Source organism: Sapajus apella, unplaced genomic scaffold, assembly GCF_009761245.1.
Source record: "Sapajus apella isolate SASKATOON/1434 unplaced genomic scaffold, GSC_monkey_1.0 scaffold10, whole genome shotgun sequence".
NCBI lineage: Eukaryota > Metazoa > Chordata > Mammalia > Primates > Cebidae > Sapajus > Sapajus apella.
This window is the reverse complement of record NW_022436950.1, coordinates 35,270,989-35,297,516: the sequence shown is the minus strand read 5'-3', so window position 1 is coordinate 35,297,516 and position 26,528 is coordinate 35,270,989. Positions and strand designations below refer to the sequence as shown.

The window sequence follows — 26,528 nt, the reverse complement described above, 5'->3', positions numbered from 1 at the left end:
ATAATAATTACATAAATAGATGCACACAACCATTTGCATACATGTAAAACAATATAAATGTAACATTAGTTATATTCAGAGTATATTTTATATATAAAGATATTTTATACTTAATTTTTCACATTTTGCATTAAGATGTATTATTTCATATAAAACATTTAAGTACATATACATATAGTTATTTATGTAATTATTATTGTTACTGATGTTACTGTCTACTTTACTCCCTGCAGGGATAGAGAGGCCACAGCAGGCTTTTAAACGTTCTTGCTCTCACCTGAGCCCTAGGTGCAGAATCCCTGGGTCCTACAGACTCTGCTGTAATATGAGCAGCAGGGTTTAAGTCAGTTTAAAACTTATCCCATCATTTGAAACATTGCGATCTACAATTAATGTCACATAAATATCCCTCAGCTTCCTATGATGCCCTTCTTTCAGGTCTTTTCTCTTCAATTTCTATAATAATGTTGTTTGTTTCTTGTCCTATTTGAAAGGCTTTCTTATCTCTGGAGCACCTAGCATAAGATAGAAATGTGTCAAAATATATGCTTTATTCATCATGTGGGTCCTGTTATCCCCAATAACTATTGATTCAGAGAAGTGGGGTAGTTCTGAAAAATACAGGCATTATCTCTTTAACTTGTTTTGTGGGAACCAGAATAAGGGTAGTTTTCCTCTGTCTTCAAAATCATCAATAATTCCTGCATTGTTTAACTCTCATAAGCAATAATACCTTCCATATAGCCATTGGCATCAAAGAAGAGACACCCCCTTGATTTGATGGTAAGTGTGACACTACATAAACTCCCAGAAAACCCACTTCCTTTCTAGCAAATAGCAAACAACTGAGAACCTGAACTTACTATCAGCATTGAACACTGAACTCTGAACACTGAACATTGAACACGGACTCTCATCTGTTTCTGGCAAACATGAAGTCTGACCTCTGGTATTTCTTTCTCTTCTGCTTGCAAACTAAAGTCCTAACAGGTAAGTGGCCTATTGAATGTTTCTTATTATAATTCAAGTAAACATTAAGAAAAATCAAAGGTAGAGAAATTGCACACCCAAAAGAAGGTGGTTGGCTTTTGAAAGTAGGAATAGTTTCAGAACAGCCCGAGTATATGGCCAAGGGCACCATGTCACTCATGTCACTGTGGATGGCATTGAGTTTGCATTCCTCCCTTTGATACTGTGTCTTGAGATGAAAAAAAGGTTCATCAGACCATTAAAATTTTAAATTACCTGCTCGGAGTTACCTGTCAGTGGACAAAATAGCAGAGTGACTTACTGTTCTTAGAGAGAGATGAAAGGCAAAATGGCTTGTGTCAACAGAATGAAAATTAAGTAGCTCTGGCATTTGGGCTGGGAATTCTTTCTGTGGTAGAAAATAAAATGGAAAGGCTTTGAAAAGAAGGATTTTCATTTTAGTCTTACCTGGATGATCTGTTATCTGGAATGTTAAGGGTGCCGTAGAGTTTTTATTGACACTAAGCATCAGAGTTCACCCTAAAAAGCTAAGGAGGAGAGAATAATGTAAAAATACTTCCTAGCCCCTATAGGCCTTAAAAAAATCATTCTTGCGTCCCTGATTCTTTCTCTTGAATGGTATACAGCACACTCTATATGGACAATTTAAATAATGCTACATACGATGTAAGGTAATACATGTGGCTCTGCTGCTTTTTACTGTGTATAATTTGTACTACTGTTATTTTCTCTTTAACCCTGAGCCCTATTTTTGAGGTTGAAAAAAGGAATGTGAAGTTATATTAAATAACTTAAATAATTAAATAAACCAAAAGTGAAGGCAGAACTTTTAGTAGGTATGATCCTATCTAGGGCTACATTTTTCAGTGGTTAAAAAAAATAGGCTTTACTGTGTTTACAAAAAATTAAAAAAAAATAAAAACAAAATCGAACTGATCAAATGTCTCATCTTGTGCTGGTTCAAAGTGAGTTAAGTGCTGTTAAGTAAAGAGGACTGAGGAATGAGGAATGAATCCAAGGACAGTTCTGGGCTACTTGCTGGCTTATGCCTTTTCTAGAATCTCATGAAGTCCTTTAACGGCATGAATGACATGAGCAGCTTTGGAATTGGTATTCATTCTTCGTTCATCCATTTACTCATGTAGCACCGAGCACTTGCCTGGCAGGGGGTACTGTGTCAGATGGTGGATGTACAAGGATGGGCAAAACCAGGTCAACCTCTGTTCTTCAGAAGGTAACTGCATTGTAGAGAGAGAGAGAGGTCAATCAAATAATCCCATAGATTAATTATAATTACAAGCAAAACTCAATCCTATGAGGGAATGTAACAAGGAGCTTGACTCGATTGGGTGGGTGTGGAGGTGGAGCTGAGGAACAGGGTTCATTGAAGTCTTTTCTGTGCAAGTGGCACTTGAGTGGAGATTTTAAGGATAAAAAGGAATCAATAGGGAGAACGGTATGAAAATGGGGAAGAACATTCCATACCATGGAAAGAACAAGTGCAAAGAGCCTGTGGCAGGAGGGGATGCAGTAAGGTTAGGGAATAGAAGAAGGCAGACAGATGTGCCTGAGCACAGAGGGGGAGAGGTTGAGCTTGGTCTGCTGGGAATACTTTGAACCCCTCTGTGGTGACTGAGCAACCCCAACCTTCTAGAAGAATTGGCAAAACCCAAGCTATCTGAAATAACAAGAAGAAATTGTTGATATTTAACCTGTAAATTCCCTTAGAATTAGTTCCCCTGAAATGAGTTATTTGCTTTGTGATGTTTGTTACGTATTGTATCGATTATGTTTAAGAAAATGAAGGATAATGTGAAATGCTGAGATGTAGCTTGTAACTTCGGCTCTCCTGAGCTGCACCTTGTAACTTTGGCTCTACTGATCTGTTCTGGTAAAAACAGGAACTCTGTGAAGGGACTAACCACACAGCTTGACTCCTGGAGAGAGATGACAGCGCGTAATAGGCTTCTCGTTGCAGAGAGCCTATAAATGGACGTGTAATGGAGAGGTTTATTACCTGGATTCCTTTCCCAGGAAAGGCATATTGATTAGGGCCCTGGAAAGGGAATGTGACCCTCATGGGGAGCCTATAAATGGACACATGAGGGACGTCTGTCTCTGTGGTTGAGATAAGGATGTAAAAGTCTTTCTTCATCCACTGCTCCTTCAGTCTTGCATGGAGTCCCCCTCTTCTTGCAGCTTTTGTGGTCAGGCTGGTTGTCCTGTATCAGATCCTGTTCCCCCTGTAGCTGTGAGCCCAATATGTTTTTGCTGATAATCATAAGTTTATATTTAACCTATATTCTTGCTAAGGTGTATGATTTCTATGCTGACACACAGAAAGTTATCTTTACATTGTTCTGCTTTTACAACCACGTTGTGATTTTTGTGCATCAGTTTTTGCAAATGTATTCTTTTTGTATAATTATCACTGAAACTTTGTGTAATCTTGCTCCCCCTCCCTTATGGAAAAAGCACAATAAAAAACTGAGGTTTTCAGGGGAATGTCAGACATCCACGGAGTGGCTTTATGTGGTGTCTCCTCTGGGCCCAGCTTTAAAGAAAACTTTTTCTTCGTCTCTCTTTCTTTTTCACCAACCACTCCATCACTTTGAGAGCTCTTAAACTCTCACATATATAAACCACGTTGATATATTGGGAACTGGTCTCGCCAATATTGGTCCAAGATGGCCACTGGTGCAAGTTGGTCTAAGACAAGGCTGGAAAGGAAAGCAGAGGCCAGACCATTCAGACCATGTGTTCTATGTTCAAGATTTTGGATTTTCTTCCAAGAAAATATGTACCATTCGTGGAAGGGTTTGTTTCTGTTGGTAAAAATCATTCCACCAGGCCAAACCCATTTGGGCAGTTCTGGTTATGGCACTGTGCCCAGGAGAATTAAAGTAGCATTGATGTCAATTCTGTGGAAGGTTACATCCAGCCTTAGGTAGGATTATTTTAAGTTGTCAGGTTAAGCTGATGAATAATTTATATTCTGGAATAATATTCATCGTAGATTCTAAATGAATACAACCAATGTTCACTCTCATTATAAAGAAAACCATGCGATGTGGCATGCTGTTTGACATGTGGTAAAACTGAGGCATGAGTGGTTAAATGGTAATGATACATCTACTAACAATTATCCTATTCAAAATATCATCGCAATGCATGTATCCAGCAACTGCCATTTAAAAGCTCTAAACAAAAAGAGCCAAACTCAAGTCAACTAAGCACTTGCTTGTTCTCTTTGTTGTATTTTCAATCCTCTCAATTTACGTAGGCCTTCTCATGCCATGAAGATGTAGGCATGTAGGCATTCTTACCTTCTGTCAATGTTTGAGGAATTTTCAGTCAGGAAAGGCTAAGTGATTTGTTATACAGTAATTGGTGGCAGAACCAAAAGTAGAACTCCAATGTGACCCCAACATCTACATTCTTTCTAAACTGTGTTGAAGTAGTGGAGATTAACATAAATCTCAATGATTCTGATCACATTTGTTATTTGGTTGTGAATTAAGAAGGATGGGAATCTTGGTGATTTCCAGTCTTTGATGGATCTCAATGTAGAATTTAACAAAGTCTTGTTCCTTTAATGAATTTGGAACAATAGGATGCTTTTAATTATAAAAATATCTAGGAAAAATGTGAATGTCTAACTGCATTTTGGAAACCCTCTTTGTAGACTTTACAGGCAGCAGGGACCATGTGAGTGATGGGATGAATTCTGGTTTTAGAAAGACCACTTTAAAAGCAGTGTGGATAACAGGCCAAAGTGGAAAGAGCTGATGGCAGAGGGTGTCTAATAAACATGACTGTCTTACGATGTGTTCTGTGAGGAAGCCGGGAGGATAGCCCTCAAGGCCACTTTGAGCCTTGCTTTGTCACTGAGGCATTCCATTTGTGATTCCTAAATTCCTAAGAGCCCCTTGGTGTTTCCAGTGTCTGACAGAAGTCTGTGAAGATGGCTGACCTTGGAGCCCCTCTTAGCCTCTCTGGGACTCTGAGTAAATGTCATCTCCTGGCAGCGCCCCCTTCCAGTGTTCTTGATAGATTAAATTAAAAAACGCCAGTTATCAATTTTTTCTTTTAATAGATGAATTCAGGCCATTTCCACTCAGCGTGAGCCTCTACTTGATTTTATTTCTATGCTTATTTGCTACTTATTTTCCTTTGCCCTCTTTTTCTCTTTATTTTTGTTAGTGTGATGAAATTTCTTTTGACTCTCCTCTTTGCCTCTGGTTAATTTGGAAGGTCAACTACAGTTCTTAATTTGCTAAGTAATTATCAAGTTCAAAGAATCTTAATTGAATGTGTACTTATTTATCACTGTATGAAAATAATGACAATGCCTTTGCCTGTTGTGCCTAGTCCCCATCCCCAAAATACTGTGATATTTTGAATGCGTCTTAAGAATGATCTTCGTTTCCCACTCTCGCACTGCCCCCAGAAAGTGCACCCTGCTCCATACGTGGGTTTTGTGGAAATAATTTAAAACTTATAGTTGCAGATCATTGCTAGTTTTCCTCTTACGGTATTTCTCTTCTGTTTCAAGAATCCTTTCTTAACACTTATGTCACACACTTTCAGTGACAGCATCATTCTGGACATCTGCTCCTGTCTTGTGATCTCTGTTCTGATCTAATGATCAGAAGACTTCTCTTATTTTTGTTAAGTACCCCTAACTCTCTGAATTCCAGCACAGGTAAGGGTGTCTTCCTGTTACCTTGATGGGTGACTGATATCTTTTCTGGGAATAGGAGTCCCGGATGGCAGCCTTTCCTCTTAGGGGTTGCAGATATTCCTCCACTGCCTGCTGCCTTCTAGGGATGTGGGTGAAGAATTTCGTGCTAGTCTAATTCTCATTCCTTTGTAAGTAATTAAAAAAAACAACTCTAGGATTTTGTAATCTTGAAAGCTATTTACTTCAATATTGGAATTCAGGAATTCCTCCAGGGTAGGTCTAACTCTCTCCCTCTGTTTCTTTCTCTCTCTCTGTTTCTGCTAATTTTATTTTTTAAGACTGGGTGAGTATTTTCAATCTGTAGACTAAAGCTTCATTCTTCATTTCAGTCATTTTTTCCTAGTATTTGTTTAATCAAACCTTATCCTTTTTTCCTCCACTCTTTCTAGAAATGTCTCTTATTCTCGTGTAAGTTCTTGAGTCCCTTATTTTTTCATCATTTGTGAGCAAAATGGCTTTCACAACTTGCTGTTGCTTGTTAACCACAACTCCTTCAGATGAAATGGATATTTCAGTTTTAAATTGCTAGCAGCATATTCCCATTTCTTGGTAGAAACAAGGGTAAGCATGTAGCAGGGACTGAAATTCTTATCTTTACTCACTGTAAGAATAATAGCATTATTTGGCTTAAAAAATTTTATCCCCATATTCACAGCTGTAAACAGCAAAATCTACAACATATGCTGCTTTCCTACTCTAAAGACATTGAGTTTTATATGCAAAATGACTTACTGGGCTTTGCAAATTTTTAAAAATGTGTTTTAAAATCATTTGTAGCTTGCAATAACTAGTGAAAAGGTCACATTTTCTCTGTAAATGGCACCTCAGCACTACTGCTGTTCTAACAAACTACGTCTATCAAATGGCACTTTTGGGTCATTCTAAGTGAAATAAGAAACTTGGCATTTGAAACCTTCTTATAAAAATTCACAATTATATTTTGGAAAGTGGAACTTAAGTATGTAGGAGATATGTCACACACATTAAAACTGTTAGTCAAAAAGTGATTTGTTTTTCCCACTAGTTTGGCCTGTAAGGTTGATCAAAATAGACAAATATTTGCAAGTTTAAAGAGTCCGAAAGTGGGGATATGAACTTCCTTCTGGGTCATGTATAACATAATGATGCTTGCATCTACTTTGCTTGAGAAAAAATAGAAACAGGTTGTCCCCAAGTAGGGTGAAAGACTCAGGAGTTTCTATCCAGTTGGCCAGTAGTGCTGTTCGGATCTGTTTATTTGAGCCATGCGGACACAGGCACAGCACTTTCAATAAGCAATTAATGATCATTTAAAGTTAACTTTTTTGAATTTGATAGTTTTTTTTTGACAGCCTATGTTTATGTTTTCCTAGGACTTCTCATCAAAAAATCTGTTCATGCAAAAACAACAACAACAAACTCTCTACTGCACTCACAATTATTCTGTTTATTTTGCACTATCTAGGACTAATGCAAAAATCTCATAGTTGTGCCTATTGCACTTATTTAATTATGATGAAAGTTTCTTCTATATGTGTATCCATTTCTGTACATTTCTACAGACAGATAAGTGATGGGAAAATCATTAAGAATTTAGACTTAATCAGAGCAAGAACCCAGGTACAATGATAGCACAGCTTAATACAGGATGGTTGATGAATGAAAATGTCTAGGGAAATGAGTGAGTTATGTACAATGTAATTTCACATCTAAGTCACTTTAAAATAATTTTTTGATGTATAATAACCCTTTCAATCTCAGAACACATATGTGGCACCAATGTGAATCCTACTTTAAGTGTTAGCAGTGATAATATATCCAATACCTAGAAGGAAAATAAATACCTGAAATTCATTTTTATATCTAGATTAACATTAAAAGCTTCTTTTTGTGTTTTTATTCCTTAGCAAATCTCTTTAGCGCCTATGCTTTAGTTTCTGTACATTGAGGGGGTTGGACTATATTATTAGATGAAGAGATTAAGTGAGTGTGTGGATTCTGGTGTCAAATTATTGTTTTCTTTTTACTTTACCTTTGTTGGATTGGATTAATTCGAAGACCTTGTCTTCGAGCTCTGAATTTCTTTCTTCTGCTTGTTCAATTCTATTGCTGAGACTTGCCAGAGCATTTCACGTTTCTAAAAGTGTTTCCAAAGTTTCCTGAATTTTTGATGGTTTTTTCTTCAAGTTGCCTATTTCCTTGAATATTTCTCCCTTTACTTCCTGTATCATTTTTTGGATTTCCTGGCATTGGGCTTCACCTTTCTCTGGTCCCTCCCTGATTAGCTTAATAACCAACCTCATGAATTCTTTTTCGGGTGAAGCAGGGATTTCTTCTTGGTTTGGATCCCTTGCTGGTGAACTAGTGTGATTTTTTGGGGGTTGTGAAGAATCTTGTTTTGTCATATTACCAGAGTTGGTTTTCTCGTTCTTTCCCATTTGGGTAGGCTCTGTCAGAGGGAAGGTCTAGGGCTGAAGGCTGTTGTTCAGATTTTTTTTTTGTCCCATTGGGTGTTCCCTTGATATAGGAGTCTCCCCATTTTCCTATGGATATGGCTTCCTGTGAACCGAACCACAGTGATTGTTGTCTTTCTTCTGGGTCTAGCCACCCAGCAAGTCTCCCCAGCTCTGGGCTGGTATTGGGGGTTGTCTGCACAGAGTCCTGTGATATGAACCATCTATGGGTCTCTCAGCCACGGATACCAGTGCCTGTTCTGATGGAGGGGGTGGAGGGTACAATTGACTCCGTGAGGGTCCTTAACGTTGGTGGTTTAATGCTCTATTTTTGTGCTGGTTGGCCTCCTGCTAGGAGGTGGCGCTTTCCAGAGGCATCAGTTGTAATAGTACAGAGAGGATCTGTTGGTGGATGGGGCCCCAGAACTCCAAAGATTATATGCCGTTTGTCTTTGCTACCAGGGTGAGTAAGGAAGGACCATCTGGCTGGGGCAAGGCTAGAGGTGTCCGAGCTCAGACTCTCCTTGGGCAGGTCTTGCTGCAGCTGTTGTGGGGGATGGGGGTGAGATTCCTAGGTCACTGGAGTTGCATACCTAGGAGGATTCTGGCTGCCTCTGCTGAGTCATGTAGGTTGCCAGGGAAGTCGGGGAAAGCCGACAGTCACAGGCCTCACCCAGCTCCCATGCAAACCAAAGGACTGGTGTCACTCTTACCATGCCTCCCACTACAGCCCCAAGTATTTTTCCAGGAGGAAGGCAAGATGGGCTTGAAAACTTGCCACAGGCTTTCTGCCTCCCAGCTGTGAAAGAAAAGGGCTTTAGTTCTTCCCTACGTGTGAAGTCTGCAAGACAGATTCATGCCCTTCTCCCAGTTCTGGCCAGGAGCTTCTTGCCCTGTCCAAATTGTTAGAAAGTTCAGCTAGAGAATTTCTTCTCCCTGTGGAGTTTTACCTCCTGCTCCTCTGGCCACCCTCCCAAGGGATCCCTGTGGTGCTAGGCAGGAATTGGCTGCCTGACCCAGAGAGCTCCAGGGGCCTTTCTGCTGCTTCCTCTACCCCTGCATCTTGCTCCACTGGGTTCTGTAACTTGACTCAGCTCCAGATAAAGTCAGAAACTTCTCTGGAGACAGATCTTCAGCTTCACCAGTTGAGGTGTGTGTTTGGGAGCCGAGGGCCTCCCTTTCCCAGGAGTCTTTGCTTTTTGACTGGGAAATAAGCATCTCCCAATCTTCAGTAAATGGGATCTCTTGCTCTACTTTTCCTGTTCCTTTTCTTGGCCCATTGCAAGGATATAATATTGATTCTTTTATCTGATATGATTAAGCTTCTACGATGTTCAAGGTTCTGGGATTATTTAGGCAACTGTAATGCAGTCCTTATCTTTGTGGGGCTCATGATTAAATGAGGAAGATAGAAAAAATAATTATGCTCCAAGATGATATGCACTATAAATATATTGGCCTAAACAAAGTATTACTGGGAGCATAGAGATAAGAGTCTTTGTCTGTGGTCTTGGAAATATCTCAAGAGAGAAGTTGACATTTGAAATGGTTCTTAAAGAATAAATGAGGGTTTCTTCTCAGATTAAGGGGTAATCAGATATTCTGGTTTATGGTAACAGAAATAATGAAGGGTAAAGTGTATTCTAGTAATGAAGAACAGGAGTGAGAAAGAAATGGCCACAAAGTTTACTGTAGCTTTAATAGATGGCCTATGAGATTGTGAAAGCATTTTGTGTCAAGTCATACATATTTTAAAATACCTTATAAGCAATAGAACACTAATAGAGACTTTTAAACTGGGGAGTGAAATGCTTTTCTTAAACATAATTTTGGGAGCAGCCTGGAGGATGGATGGGGAGGAGAGAGAGAGATTAGCGTTGAGAAGGCCAGTTAAGAGGATGCATCCACAGATAAGGGAAGACATGAAAAAGATGTGGATTGGCAAAGGAAATGGAGAAAAATAATTGAATTTAAGAGATAGTCATGAGCTGGAGTCAACTGGACTTGGTGACCAATTGGATGATGAAAATCAGAAAGAGGAAGAAATGAGGAAGAGTTTCCTAGGGTCAGACTAATGACTTCCTGAAAAGACAGGGTTTGGGTTTGGTGAATCAATACAGTCATGTGCCATTTGACAATGGGAATGCATTCTGAGAAATGTGTCCTTAGTGATTTTATTGTGTGAACATCATCGAGCATACTAACATGGTGGTCTACTAGGCGGTAGAGCCTACTGCACTACCTAGGCTATATGGAGCAACCTGTTGCTTATAGGCTACAAACCTGTACAGCATGTTACTGTACTGAGTACTGCAGGCAATGGTAGCACAATGGTAAATCTTTGTGTTACTAAACACAGAAAAGGGATATTAAAAATTACAGTATTATAATCTTATGGGACTGCCGTCATATATACAGTCCATTGTTGACTGAAATGTCATTTCTTCAGTGCATGACTGTACTGAGCTCAGTTTGGAAAGGTTACTTCTGATGTGTTAGGGTATATCAAGAGAGTGAGGTTGAAAGGAATTTGGAAGCAAGGAATTGAAAGTTTGGGCTGGAGATAAAATGTGGGCTCCTGGGGGTAGACATGAGAGCTGGAGTTACAGGTGCAAATCAGTTCAGTCAGCGAACACCCTGTCCATGTGCCCAAGGAGTTTTGCACAGTAGCTGAGCAATGGGAAGCAATGTGGGGATTCGGAGGTGCGGATAAAATCCTCTCTCCCTCCTACTCTGTGGAAGAGAGTTGGATTCATTTAATTTCATGTGATTTTTCTAGAACAACAATTTCAAATCAATAGCAATGAAGTAACTAACAAAGTAACTTGTTTGCAAATTAATTACTTTGTGAATATTGCTGTGAAGTTTTATAATACCGCTGGGATTTTTTCATTTTCGTGAAGAAATCAGTTTTAACTAAGAGAAAATCAATCTTTCATTTTTCTTATTATACACACTGAGAGAACCAAAGTGTTGTTTTGTACCCCCTGCAGAGTTCCTTGGAGAGTGAAAACAATGCACACATTGTGTACGTGTTCATGAGTACTCTTGGCTTTTTCTCCTTGCTTTTCTTCTTCCTATTTTTTTTTTTTTTGCTTTTTTTCCCTCCAAATGTTAGGCATTTAGATTTGACTGGATTTATCTTGCCTATCATCCCTACCTTCCTTGCTTTAGTTACTTCCTTAGATTATGGGTGCCTTTGAATAGTAATGTAAGTTTAGAAGTGATGCATATGTAAAAATCTACAAACTAGGATCCTAAAAGTTTTAGTTAGTAGACTCATAAGACATGAAATTGCTTTTATAAAAGGTGAGAAAAGTGGTAGGAAGCACATTTTGTTTTTTAAGTGCCAGATTTTCTTAGTAAAAGATCAAATGTAACTAAAACCTAATATGATTGACAATTTGAAATTAACATTGCAATTTTTAGACTTTTGCCTCTTGTGTTACATTCATGTGCTGTGCTAAGCTAATGCTTATCATGGTTTGATTATAGAAAATGTGTTTAATAAGCACTATTAGTGATTACAAACTCAGGAGATCTTATCTTTCCATCACTCTGAGACCTTGTGGAGGTTTGTGGTTAGATGTCTGAGTTAAAGAAAATAAAATTACACCTCTAATATGATGCACGCTCTGTACTGAGTAGGTTCTTGAAATGTTTCCTCCAGAGGATTTTCAGCCAGGAATAATACAACTGCTGGCAAACAGGCCTGGCAGGATGGGTCTGGGCAAGAGCATCTTGTACTGGAGAAATGAAGTAGTTCAGATATTAAAAACATCAACTTGCAAATAATGAACTCATGTGAACTATAGTGTAATTTTCAGGTGAATGGCTTTTTTTTCAGAAATTTTCTTAATGATCCCCCAAAAGAAGATAAAAATATTCTTATGCCTTATAAATTTTGAAAACCTAAAGAAATCACTTAATATAAAGATTTTTATTTTACTCTTGAAAACATTAGTGTTATTAAGAGTAATATTTTAAAAATTATTGTTAGCAGCATTTAACAGGCTTGAGCCTCTCTTCGGAAGAATATACCCTGTTCAATGCAGTACTCTATATGATCAAGAAAATATAGTATCTGTTCTCTAGACTGATTATAGTCTAGGATTTCCAATAAAAAGTAAACAGATATGGTAGCAAAACAAAACCTCATGTTTAATATTCAGATTTTAAGACTCATCATCAGAATCCAAGATCACACATTCCTTTTTGTGTTTTTAATAACATATTAAGTACTAAAAGATATAAGATGATGTTTATATCACAAATCACTAACATGCTGTGTTTACAAAACATCTTGGTGTATTAGAACAACCACTGGTCCAGGGGTTCTTGTCCTGGCCATATACTGGGCAAATTTAATGACTGCACTTTGGGAGATCCAAGTTAGCAACCAGGTTTGTTGCTCGCTTGGATGGAACAAAGTTGTCCTGCCCTCTGTAGACATATAAGAGCCAAGAGCATCATCGACTATCTCAATAAATATTTATGAGCCCAGCAGATATTTGTAGGTAAAGAAAGTTTTTCTTTAAAACTCAGACATATAATTTCCATTAGAACATGACATGTTGGAGTAGTGACTTGCATGCATGATTGTATATCTTCATGTACTTGTTTTCAGAAGAAAAGCAACATAGCATAGCTAACTCTGGGGTCATGTCCCAGCTATGAGATATGTAATCCAGGGCAAGATATTCACCTTTTCTGGCTCTAGTTTAATTTGATAAGTGCAAATGTAAAGGGCAAAATGAAAGATTTAACTTGTCATTTTTAGAAGCCCTTTTGGTTCGTATATTATAAATCCTATGCTTCATCTCCTCGGATTTAAAATGTCACCATCTACATATTCATTTGTTCGCCCATTCAACCATGCTTTTATCCATCCAATAAATGTTGATTGCAACTTACAACATACCAGGTATTATTGTATATACTTGGGATGGAAAGGTGAATAAGACCAACAAGGTCCCTGATTTTAAAGCTTACATTAGAGTGGAGTAGCCAGACAGCAAAGAAGAAAACAATCAGATAAACCAGATACTTTCAGACAGTGAAAAATGCTTTATCTCAGTTAATATACTAGAAAATGACTTGGATGTATTCTTTATATTGGGTGGGCAGTGGTCACTGAAGTGTCATTACTCTTGAACAATGACAAAGAAGCAACCCTGTGAAGATCAGAGAGAACGCTCTAGGTGGAAAAATGACAAATTAAAAGCCCTGGGAACCAGCTTTGTGTGTTTGAGGAGCAGAAAGAAGGGCAGTGTGACTGTGGCATAGTGTGACTGGTATAAAGTGGGGAGAGGTAGCACAGGTCATGTAAGCCATGGAAAACCAGGGTAAGGAGTTAATTTTACTGTAAGTGAAATGAGAAGCCCCTGGAGGTTTTAAAAGCTGAAGCATGACTCTATTGGATCATGTATGTAAGAAGGTCATTCTGGCTTCTCTGTGGAGAATGAATTGTAAATGGGCAAGAGTAAAAGCAGAAGCTCTTGTAGTTAGGGAGCTCTTGTAGTCCCAGAGAGAGATGACAATGGTTTGGACCAGTTGAAGCTGAGATGGAGAAGAAGTGGGTAAATTCTGCTGGACATAAAACAGAGGTGCCAGATATCAGGTATTCTTCCTGTGTACCGATTTTAGCAGTGGTCCTGTAGGACTCCATTGTTAGCGACCACTGTCTAGCTTCACGTGATTGCCTGCTTCTATTATACTTTGGTTGATTGTTGCTAGTGACACTTTGACTGTGGATTGAACCAAAATCTTTCATGCACCCAGGAAGCTGTGTGACCTTGGGCAAACAATTTAATCTGTCTGAGCCTTCAGTTGTCTGTATGTATACAAAAGAGATCACCGGGTCTCACTGTGTATGATGCTGAGAAGAGGCCGAATCATGTTATAGGAAACAAAAGTGTAAACCTGAGGGTACTTATAGGATGCCTGAAACATGAACAGTGTTGATGAGAATTTATTGGCAATGGAAATGGCATGTTAGAAAGTGTGAGATGCATATCAAAGATAGTGTGAGAGGATATTTTGGAGAAGAGTTTATATTAAAGGTGGTAAGGGAAGAAAAGGTAAACATGAGAGAAAGGAAGAAAAGAAGGGGGAGATTGGTAATAAGGGGAACACTCACAATTTTTAACTACTGATATAGCAACTGAATTGACCAATTAGATTTGACACCTGACCAATCAGAACAGACACTGTCTATAAAAGTGGCGCGATCATACCGGCACTCCAGGCTGAGTGTTAGACTTGGAGATAATAACATCCAAGAAGGATGGAGAAAGGATCCTAGCTGCTTTTGCAGTTATAAGAAACTAACGTATTCAGGTCTGCCTTAAATTGTCTATTCATTACATGCTTTAGTCATGGTTATAAGGGACTGTCTCCTTTAATACTATTTTTCAGATGTTACCAAAGGCTAAGAAGACTTTGTAATTTGTCATTTGAGCATTGTCCTCATCCATTTTCTGTTGCCATCACTGAATACCTGAGACTGAATATTTTATAAAGAAAAGAAATGTATTTCTTACAGTTCTAGAGACTGGAGCCTAAGTCTAGGGGTCTAGGGGTCTGGTCTAGACTGAAGTCTAGGGTAAAAATCTGGTGAGGGCCTACTTGCTGGTGAGGACACTCATCAGAGTCCCAAGGCAGTGCAGAGGATTACATGATGAGGCGGTTCTTGAGAGACAGCCAATCTGGCTGTTTATAACATACTAACTCTCCTGATAACTAACCCACTCTTGTGATAACCTATTAATCTGTTAACTCATTAGCCCATGAATTGAATTAAGCTATTCATGAGGGTTCTGCCAATCATCTCTTAAAGGCCCCACGTCCCAATTCTATTACACTGGAGGTTAATTTTCAATATGAGTGTCAGAGGGGACAAACATTCAAGCTATAGCAAGCATGTCTGTTCTATATCTGGCAAAGTAATTATGAAGTAATTAATTAATTGCTATAGTTGAAAACATTCAAACCATAGACTTAGAGCTGCCACATGGTTTTCCAGATGGAAAGTTTAATCACTGGATATGTGGAAACCTAAGTCAGACTTCTGATCACTACATTTTACAATAAAAAGGTTGTCCAGGTAGTTTTTAAGTTAAAAATAATAAAATGAATAATTAAGAATGTCCCAGCTGGTTCAGTGGCTCATGCCTATAAACCCAGCACTCTGGGAGGCTGAGGTGGGCAGATCATGAGGTCAAGAGATCGAGACCATCCTGGCCAACAAGATGAAAGCCTGTCTCTACTAAAAATACAAAAATTAGGTTGGCATGGTGGTGCACGCCTGTAGTCCCAGCTACTTGGGAGGCTGAGGTAGGAGAATAGCTTGAATCTGGGAGGTGGAGGTTGAACTGAGATCGTGCCATTGTGCTCCACCCTGGCAACAGAGCAAGACTCCATCTCAAAAAAAAAAAAAAAAAAAGAGTTTCCAATAGAAATGACACTTTGAAATCTTCAGCTGATGTCAGTGGTATACACTCTCAATGTGACATTCAAGAAAAATTGAGGCACAGCATTCCTAGCCCTATGTACATACTTTTGTGGGCAAGAAAGACAGTATCCTTCATTTTAATTTATTCTGAATTTCTGGAATAGCTCATTATGATATTGAGACAGAAAGTGGTTAACAGGAACATTGTATTCCCTTTGGAGGACCCACCCAATAGCAAAGAATTAGCTCTCTCAGTTGTTTATAGTTTTATCTGGATATATTCTGATCCTGATTTCAGAGAAAGCAAGTGTTAGAAAGAACGTTAAGATGTTTTTGTATTACTTCCTTATTTCACAGATGAGGAGACTGAATTCCGTGGGAGTACCCTAGCCACAGAGCCTTGCAAGTGGTAGAGCCAGAATTTGTCTCTGGTCTCCTGGGGAGCCACTGCAATGCACTTCCACCACACTGCACTGCCAACCATTAATGTCCTCTTGTGTTTGCCACAGTGTGGGCACAATGGGGGAAAACCCTGCTGACAAAATCATCTTCGGAAGTACAAGACAATGCATCTATGTCTGTGTATACATGGTGGCCACAGACACTTTTGCTCCAAGATCTTTGTGGTTTACTTGCTGCCATTCTACAGTCTCTGGGAAATTTGTTGTGAACATTTCTAAAGTAACCGAGAACCAATCCACTGATTTTATCTTCTGTAGCAGATGGTAGAGACATAAGCATCGAAGCAACAGTGGGGCAACGTAAAGGCCCTAAGCAAAATACCCTACGTTTTAATCTAATGTAGACTGCATCTGTTCTCATGCCAACAGTTTTTTTTCCTTTGCCTTTTGTTTACATTGTTCCCTCTAGTTTTTAAAATGAAGCAAGTAGTATTTTCCTTCTGTATAATTTAAAAATATTTGTTATTATAAAATAAAACATCCATACAGAAAAGTGAAAAAAACATAAATGTAAAATTTAATGAATAATACTAAAGCATACTACCTCACCCTCATAATCACCACAGGTCAAGAAATACAAGATTGTCAGCACCCCTGTTCCTTCCCGATTCCAATTCTTTCTCCCTCTTCGGAGAAAACTATTAGGCTGAATTTTGTGACACTAATTCAGATTATATTATTTCTATTTTGAAATCTCAACATGTATACTTCACTTAGAAAAGTTTCAAATTACGTATACCTTCACTGTCTTTCTAGACAATGTGCTCTATATTGACAGATTTTTTTTAAAGTACATTGGAGATATAAGCTATAATTCCACTGTATCAGGGTTTTTATTGTTGATGTTGAAACAGTCTAGTAGTTGCTTCTTAGAAGGTAATCAGTCTCTTATTTCTGGCTGCTTTTAGGATTTTCACTAAGATATGTCTAGATGTACACACTTAAAAAATCTGCTTGTGAATTGTTGGGATTCTTGAATCTGTGGAGTGTGACTGGGTTCTAACTAATTTTTCCAACCTATCTACTGGTTCACCAATTTTCTCTTTAGCTCTGTCTAATATATATTAAAGCTATCAATTGAGTTTTAAACTTCAGTTAGTGCATTTTTTTTTTTTTGGTGCCAATTCTTGTTGGTTCTTTTTCAAATTAGTTGACTTAAATTTTCCTCTGTACTGCAGATATTATTACAAATTTTTCTTTTATTTGCTTATAAGTTTAATTATTTTGTTTTGTGGACCTGATAATTCAAATATATAAATTGTGGGTTTGTTTTTATAGTTTGTTGTTTCTATTGTTATCTTGTTTTCTAGGTCTCATTTTTATGATGTGTTTGTCACTGAATGTACATATTATTTGTAGGAATTTTTTGAGGCCTAAGATGTAAACCTTTTCTTTTCTTCTTCTTCTTCTTTTTTTTTTTTTTAGATATTTTATTGCACTTTAGGTTCTGGGTACATATGCAGATCATGTAGGATTGTTGCATAGGTACATACATGGCAATGTGATTTGCTGCCTCCATTCCCCTGCTGTCATCTATATCTGGCATTTCTTCCCATGTTATCCCTCCCTCCTCGTAATCTACCCCAACAGACCCCAGTGTGTGATGCTCCTCTCCCTGTGTCATAGGGAGGGGATGTAAACCTTTCCTTCTTGTAATAGTTTGCATTTTTACTTTCAAAAGCTGAGTGGTAATAAAATGCAAATTATCTTAAAGAAAATTCAAGCATTGAGGTCTTCTGGACCATTGAAGCCCAGAAGATTTTTCTGAACCATCTACTCTGAATGAGGTCTGGTTTATTTCTGGTTTAACTGTGCTCCAAGAATGTAACTCTTTGGGATCCCAGTTTTCTGCGGAGATGGTTTTCTGCTAGATCCCGCACTCTGCAGATTCTGGCAGTTGGGACAAAAAAGTTTGAATTTCAAAGAACAGCAAATGCTTTCAGAGTAAAAGCAGCTTCCAAGCTTTGCTTGTCTCTTTGGGTTCCAAGCTTTGCTTGTCTCTTCAAATTTAACCTGGTAATTTCTCCTCTTTGTGTCACTCTTTTAATGCTTTTAATTGTATTTTTGGACATTTGTTCAACATTTTTGGTTGTTTTGGCGTGAGAATCAGTTTGAATAATAGGCACTGCTATAACTGAAGACTAGAACACTTGCGCTTATTTTCACAATCAAATCACCCAAATTGAAGATCTATAGGAAAAATATAGATTGAAGCTTAGGGATATTAAGAAAATAAGTAATTGTGAATCTTAAATAAAATTAAGGCAACTAGTGTAAACAGAGGTGTGAGAAATAGATCCTCCTGCATAATGCTAATCCTGCTATAAATTTCAGAAAGCAAAATGGCAATACATAGTATTATAACTTTTAAACATTTTGACCAAATATAATATTTACATAAAAGCGGAATGCTGAAAATAACCCCAATTTCCAACATTAGTATTTTAGTTTTAACAAATTATAATAGATTAACATTATGGCCAATAATATAGTCATTAAAAAGGATAATTACGATGACTGTGTAAGAAATGAAATGTTTATGACATAAAATGACAATAGCAGAACACAAAATAACATGTTTGTGACAAATAATAAGTATGCTTTTGAAAGGTAAAGAGCAAAAGCATACAAATAGTATTTCTATTTCACTGTAGGACTAGGTAATTTTTTTCCTTAAACATTTTTTACACTTGTTATTTAGTTTTCTCAGAAACAAAGACCAAGATTTCAAAACTTAGGAAAAAAACCAGCATGCTAATAATTTTCCCAAACAGTTTCAGCATGAAAATTTGCTATATTAAAAAGGAAAATAAAACAAAAAGAAAGGGAAGGCAATGAGCAGTTTAAATTTATAGTCTAATAACTCAGAATCTGCAACCACCAGCGCAAGGCAATTTTATTTTTTTCCTTCTGTGATTCCTATGTAGCTTTCAAAAACAACCTTGGCTTCCTATAAGCTTAAAATTACTTCAGAAAATGAAAAAGTGGGGCAGGGCATGGTGGTTCACATTTATAATCCCAGTGCTTTAAGAGGCTGAGGCAGGAGGATTACTTGAGGCCAGGAGTTCAAGATCAGCCTGGGCAATATAGTGAGCTATGTCTCTACAAAATTTCTGTTTCAAAATTAGCCAGGTATGGTGGTGTGCACCTGTATTCCCAGCTTCTTGGGAAGCTGAGGCAGGAGGGTCCCTTGAGCCCAGGAAGTGGTGGCTGCAATGAGCTATGATCATGCCACTGCACTGGAGCCTGGGTAACAGAGTAAAACCTTTTCTCTAAAAAGAAAAAAAAGAGAGAGAAAAAGTAAACAAAAATCTGGGGCTTATCTTTATTTTCAGGCCTTGATTCAGTTCTCAGTGGATGATGTTCAGAGAAAATACATTTCTATCATTTGAAAATGATTAGCCTGTTCTTTTACTCTCTAGCAGGAGGATATAATGTATGTGTGTATATATGTACGTATATGTATACAATTGTATGCATATATCTACACATGTACTCTCTATATACTGTAAAATACGTATAATACATATATTTAAATACACATATAATCACACATATATATATACAATTATTCATTTTTAAACTACTTTGTACTTTTGCAAAGTGAGCAATTTCTATCTTTCCTTGTATCTGCTTAACTGATGTACATCAGTGATTATTTACTCATCAAAAATACACATGGCTCTTGTCAGAGTATTGACCAACAGGCAGACAATTCCTTCCCTGCAAGACATACCTACTAATAAATGAAGTTTTCCCTAAACTTCAGCTTTTCCCATATCTCTCTGTTTGGCTAAGTGCTACTCATCTTTGAATTCCAATTTTAAAAGTCACTTCCTTAAGGTGACATTTTCTGATTCTATAATCAAAATTATAACCCGCTTGACCTTACCACCTTTATTCAAATAATACTCCATTCCTATCACAAATTATGGTGCATTACTACATATTTATTCTTTTACCATCTGCCTCCAAAGGACAGGGACCGTATCTCTTTGATTCATATTATGTAAATATATTATTTAATATTCAGTATATTCTATATTCACATATGACAAGCGAATTTCTGGTTATGATTTTTTTTTCTCTAGGACGTAGTTGTGCCTAATGTTCTTTCTTGAGAGATGGAGGGAGAAAGTGAAGCTGTTTCATTCTGGTGCAACAGAGATGACTTTGTGCATAGAATAAATTACTTCTATGTTAAAATATAATTATTAGGGCAACATATTTATAAAACGTCACTTTTGCTTTGTTTTCTTTCTTTTTATCCAGGAGAAATCAATGGTTCTGCCGATTATGAGATGTTTACATTTCACAATGGAGGTGTACAAATTTTATGCAAATATCCTGACATTGTCCAGCAATTTAAAATAGAGTTGCTGAAAGGGGAGCAAATACTCTGCGATTTCACTAAGACAAAGGGAAGTGGTAACACAGTGTCCATTAACAGCCAGAAATTCTGCCATCCTCAGCTATCCAACAACAGTGTCTCCTTTTTTCTATATAACTTGGACCGTTCTCATGCCAACTATTACTTCTGCAGCCTCTCCATTTTTGATCCTCCTCCTTTTAAAGTAACTCTTAAGGGAGAATATTTGCATATTTATGGTAAGACATTGCTTTCATCTTCCAAACTTAAGAGTATATACATATGTTTTGACAACTTTCTCACTAATAAAAACAATTGGACAAATAAGTATCTTTTGTGTTGGAGTTCACTTAGATGCAATTGATGGCAATCATTTATAATGAAGATATACAGGTGATGATTTACAATGAATAATAATTAGTATTATTCAGCAATATGCAATTTAATCCCATAGACTGCTAAGTCAGAAATAGATCCTATTGCCTTTTAAACACATATGCCATTAAAAATCAGGAAAAAAAGATTAAGACAAATACTTAAACTTATGACTTAATAATGGCTATTATCTCTGTTCATCTAAGATTTAAGGTTTGGTTTTACACTGTGTTTGTGGAATGAAGTGTGATGATTGAAAATCATAGTTTTATAATATTACTTTTACTACTACCTCTTTTATAAAAATATTGGCAGAAAAGACCTTTCTATTAACCACATTTGTAAACACCTATGTGCATAGTCTTTTAAGTTTTTGTTCCTGGATCCTTGCCATAATGCTGAGATGATGTTAGTCTAATAACTCGCCCACTTACTGGATTTCATGACTATAGTAAAGAAAAGTTTCATTTGATTAAACAGCTCTTTTAAATTTGGTAAGAGAACTTGTGGTTCAGCATTTAAAGAGGAGATTTGATTCTCAGAATTTTTCATTAACATACCTTTTTTCCAATCCAGAATCACAACGTTGTTGCCAGCTGAAGTTCTGGTTACCCATAGGATGTGCAGCTTTTGTTGTAGTCTGCATTTTTGTATGCATACTTATTTGTTGGTTTACAAAAAAGGTGAGCAATTTCTATCTTTCTTTGTATCCGCTTTACTGATGAGCATCAGTGATTATTTACTCATCAAAAGTACACATGGCTCTTGTCAGAGTAGTTTGACCAACAGGCAGATAATTCCTTCCCCTCAAGACATACTAATTAATCGCTTGGAACAGAAGTTTATTTATTTGTTTTATAACCCACACATTCCAAAGAGGACTTGACTTGATGGCTTACAGAGAGTTACATTATTATTATTATTGTTTAAACTAGATGAGGAAATTGAGACCAAGCGAAGACTAAAGGCCAGGAGGAAGGCTAAAACATAAAATAGATGCCTCTGATTTTTAAAAAATGGTTATGTGTAAGCTGCAAGTATGAATCTAAGCTTCCTAAGAGGCAGAGCAGAGATGAAACAATCAGTTATAAGTTTTGCTTAGCTGGTAAGTTAAAAACAGTCAGCAAGAAAGCCTTCTAAGGTGTCAATTGTAGCTTAGAAGGAAATAGACAACTTCTTGACGTGGTAAGTTATTAGACTCCTTGCTTTGAAAGAAAACCAGTGAAGAGCTATTTAGAAAGATAAACAACAACGATAATAACAAAAATCTCCCTGTGCTGGGGGATATTCTTTTTGGTTTCTCACATTACAAGTTCTCAGTCAAAGAACTGACACCATTCTGCATATTGCGTGGGTATGCTGGTACTCTGTTGTATCCACGGTGTGGTCGTTGGCCAGTGTATATCTGTGGCAGACAGGAATTTGAAAAGAGAGATAAGGAAGGAAGAGAATGAGATGGGGCTCATGATCTAAGTTTATAGGGAAAGGAACAATAAAGGCAAAAATGAGGAAGAAAGTTCAGTAGAAAGCTCTTTTTATGTAAAACCCTTTTCATATTGTTTTCCTAATTAGCCTAAAGCCAGGAACCCAAGTTATATTTTCATGTTTTTGTCACATACTACTTCAACGAAGAATAGAAAACAGTCAAAAAACAAAGAGATGGGGAAAAGAAGATGACAAACCATGTTTCTGGCTTTTTCTTTCAGAAGTATTCATCCAGTGTGCATGACCCTAATAGTGAATACATGTTCATGGCAGCAGTGAACACAGCCAAAAAATCTAAACTCACAGGTATAACTCTATTTGGGGGGTTTGGGTAGGGAAGAGTTTTTTTCACAGTAAGCCTGGAATGTTAATTTTTTTTCTATTTTATTTTAAAGGAAAGGAAAACATCTCCAAGGTCTAATTCTAGTATTTTCTGTGAAAATCTGGATTTTTCACTTGCTTGTATATTGCTTGTATGTTGAAAACAAATAAGCAATAGGTTTGTAAGCCACTACTGAAACTAAACACACAAAAAGTTCATAAGCTAACATTGTATCAAGGCAATTTTCCAATTGATATTTCAAAAGTTGGGATGATCCTAAGTGTTTCTTGTTGAAGAGTTCATTCGGTCATTTGATGAGCATTTATTGAATATCAGTTAAATGTGAGTTGCTGAGCGAGGTACTCCAGGGAATTTGGACTGAGATTTGGACAGATGTATGGTAATTTTGGACTGAGATTAAGAAGAGGGATTTATGCTGGTGCTGCTAGAGGGAAGAAGGAGAAATTGATGAAGATATTTGGTTATTTTGATGTAAAAAGTGTGCAAGTTTAGAGAAGTTGGATGGCTTCAGAAGTCTCAGTAACGTAGGACTTTGACCTTTTCTGTTGAGTTAGATAACTGAAAGTTGCCAGGTTTGAGGAGCACCCAGAAAGTTTGAAGCTTCCATTGTGGAAAATTCATGTCTTATAACCCTTGAGGTTGGAATGATGTGTGGTATATAATGAGACAGAAGCCACTTTATTTTTCCACCCCTCAGTGGCTATGGACTTTCTAAAGCGGGCACATAGCTTGCGTTATCATAGCATTGGATGGGAGCTAAAAAGGCCCTTCGGGTTCCCTTCTCATTTTTTTAGGTGACAGAAATTGATGCCCAAAGTGTTCATTGACTCTTTTGGTTCCCTGCAGAGTTAATACCATAGCTTTGACACTTGCAAACAGCTTGTGTTTCATTACTTTGCTGTTGAAAAAATATATGATCTCTCAATCTTTGTGCTTAATGTGTTTTGTCTGTTTGGATCCCCACAAGCAGAACCTGAGATAAAGACTTGGCTGCAAGTAGTTTATTTGGGAGCTGATCTCAGGAAGAAGGGGTAAGGGGGCAGGGAGAGTGAGATAGCCAATGAGGAGAAGCAAATGAAGGGTGACTTATTATCAAGGTCTCAGCTCCAGGCCAAAGAGGCCTGACATCATTGGATCTCTGAGAAGTGTACAGATGCCTCCCAGAATTATTCTCCTGAAGGATGATAACCACTAGCTCCATCCCCACTGATTTGGGGTTGCCTGCAGGGGGCATTAGCTTTCCCTCATCCCTGAGCTGTGCCTCTACTTGGGATGAGTCTTCACGAGATAGTCTGGGGGCAGAAAAACAGAGAAATGCAGTGGGGTGTTGTGCTAGAACAGTCAGTGCTTGCAGACCTGTCCATCCTAGCACCAGCTGAAATCAGAGGTGACAGTTTCAAGGGGATGAGTTCAGGTAATGTCTGTTATAGGAGTTGAGAGCTTTCTTGGGGAATGGGGAACTGGTGCTGGGTCTTGAAGCATAAAGACGAGTTTACATGGTGTGTGTGTGTGTGTGTGTGTGTGTGTGTGTGTGTGCGCGTGTGTATGAAAGACAATGGAAAGGAGAAAGCTTCTTGTAGGGAACTTGCACATGGAGAGCATTTAGAGAATTTATGCTAAATTTTTGTTACAGATGTGACCCTATAATCTGAAACTCTGGCACCCAGGGATGAACCATGTTGGCCAGTTTTCCACAACTTGAAGCGCAAGATTCTCTCATTTCCTGGACCATGGAGAGTCTGACTTGATTTAACTACATACATCTTCTGCTGGTGTTTTGTTCAGTCTGGACGAGTGACTGTATCAGTCAACAGGAATTTTAACAGACTGCCTTGGTACTGCTGAGTCCTCTCAAAACAATCACCTTCTTGCAACCAGAGAAAAAGAGAAAGCCCAGCTCCTGTGTGCTCAACAAATAGATCTTACTGGGAGTGGAATCCCTGTCTCCACATCTGCCCCAGCAGTGCACCAGCCAGCAAAACAAACACATTCACCAAAACTGTGTTTTAAAGATGCCAGGGGCACTGAATCTGCAAAGCAAATGAGCAACCAAGGGCCAGCATCTGTCTGCATTTCACTATCATACTACCTCTTCTTTCTATAGGGATGAGAATTCTTCTTTTCATCACAGTCAAGGGAGATGCTTCAGAACTGGAGCTGTTTTATTTCTGAGATGTTGATGTGAACTCTACATTAGTACATATGCAGTACTCTCCTTCAGTTGCTGAACCCCAGTTGACCATTTTACCAAGACTTTAGATGCTTTCTTGTGTCCTCAATTTTCTTTTTAAAAATACTTTTACATGACTGCTTGACACCCTACCAGCCACTCTCAATAGAGAGCTATGTCTTACATTCTTTCCTCGCTGCTCAGAGGTTTTATGTATCCATGCACACATATATACACACATATGCATATAAAATTCATAACGAATATATTTGCCTACGTTTTCCCCACAAGAATATTTTTGTTCCAGAAAGACATGCTATTTTCTCAAATTCAGTTAAAATGGTTAACTTTGTTCATATTAGTGGTAGGAAATTTTGCCTGGAATTGAAAGCAACTTTATTTTAATATCCTATTTTCTACCATTATCTATGTTTTTATGGTGCTATTAATGACAAGTTTAGTTATTTTTGTAGAACATATTAAAATTGCAAAAAAATCATTTTTAATGGGCAAGCATTCTCCTGGGGTAGAGCAGATTATTCATTTAGCCTGAAAGCTGAAGTAACTGTAGGTTGCTGTCAGACTATACCTGTGTTGCCTCTGGGCTTGACAGGTCAAAATGGTCCCCATTGGCCTGGAGCAGCCCTCCAGACCTGGGTGGAATTCCAGGGTTGAGAGACTCCCCTAAGCCAGGGGCCACTAGGTTTTCTTCTTCCCAGAGGCTGATGTCACCCTGGGAATCACAGTGGGTCTACCTGCATTCATAACTCCAGTATCTGTGAAGCACACATATGTGTCAGGGCACAATTCCCTCTCCTAAAAACCACGCAGCTCGAAAATGGCCCTGGCCCTTCAAGATAATCTTCTTTAGAATATGATCTGGCTAGAAAGAGTCTTAAATACACGTAATGTGATTATGCTTAGCTGGAATATTTTCTCTACTTCCTGTCTGCATGCCCAAGGCTTCTGAAGCAGCCAATGTGTATGCAACAACATTTGTGACGTTAGGTAAATTGGGATTATGTTGTAGTTTAACATTTTGTAGCTGCCTGCTTATAGCTTGCAAGTGAGACCCGATGTGTCATTATGCATACTTATATTATTTTAAGCATGTGTAATGCTGGATGTGTACAGTACAGTACTGAACTTGTAATTTGAATCTAGTACGGTGTTCTGTTTTCAGCTGACTTGGACAACCTGGCTGGCTTTGCACAGGTGTTCCCCGAGTTGTTTGCAGCTTTCTGTGTGTGGGGTGGAGTGTGGGAGGACAGCCTTCATGGTGGCCCACCTGGCCTGGTTGTCCAAGCTTGTCCCCCAGCATGGGACATTTCAAAATTAATTATTAAAGGACAAAATTTCTGTGAAATCAAATCTGATTTTAAGAGGAGACACTTATCAAAGAGATTTTCAGCAGTAGTAAGAAGCAAAAGAATAAACATTTTGATATTCAGCAACTGAAAATACCTCACTGTGTTTTTTTGGGGGGAGCAGGGAATTGATTACCTTAGCTAGCCTGTACAAATTTGATATTGTACTTGAAAATAGTTACATTGCTTGGAATGGTTGCTTTCTTCCTTTACTTTTTTCTTTTTTTTAAATTTTGAAATAGCTATAAACATAAATCAGTGGAAGCACAGCAAAAGACTGTTCTTTTCCCAAGTTTCTGATCTAATGTCTTGTCACCTCTGAATGGTATTTTTACAAAC

General features: G+C 37.9%; 1 protein-coding gene across 2 annotated transcripts; it reads left to right on the top strand.

The window, feature by feature from the left end:
- Positions 1 to 823: 823 nt before the first annotated feature.
- ICOS (inducible T cell costimulator) lies at positions 824 to 26,528 on the top strand. Of its 2 annotated transcripts, XM_032278523.1 has the most exons (5): positions 825 to 990; positions 20,353 to 20,688; positions 21,401 to 21,507; positions 22,531 to 22,615; positions 24,286 to 26,528. In XM_032278523.1, exons 1-5 carry the CDS (start codon positions 933 to 935, stop codon positions 24,297 to 24,299), a joined length of 600 nt encoding a protein of 199 aa, XP_032134414.1. In that variant the 5' UTR covers positions 825 to 932; the 3' UTR covers positions 24,300 to 26,528. The 2 variants fall into 2 exon arrangements, with proteins under 2 accessions (XP_032134413.1, XP_032134414.1); XM_032278522.1 differs by having other exon boundaries at positions 824 to 990; positions 22,531 to 26,528.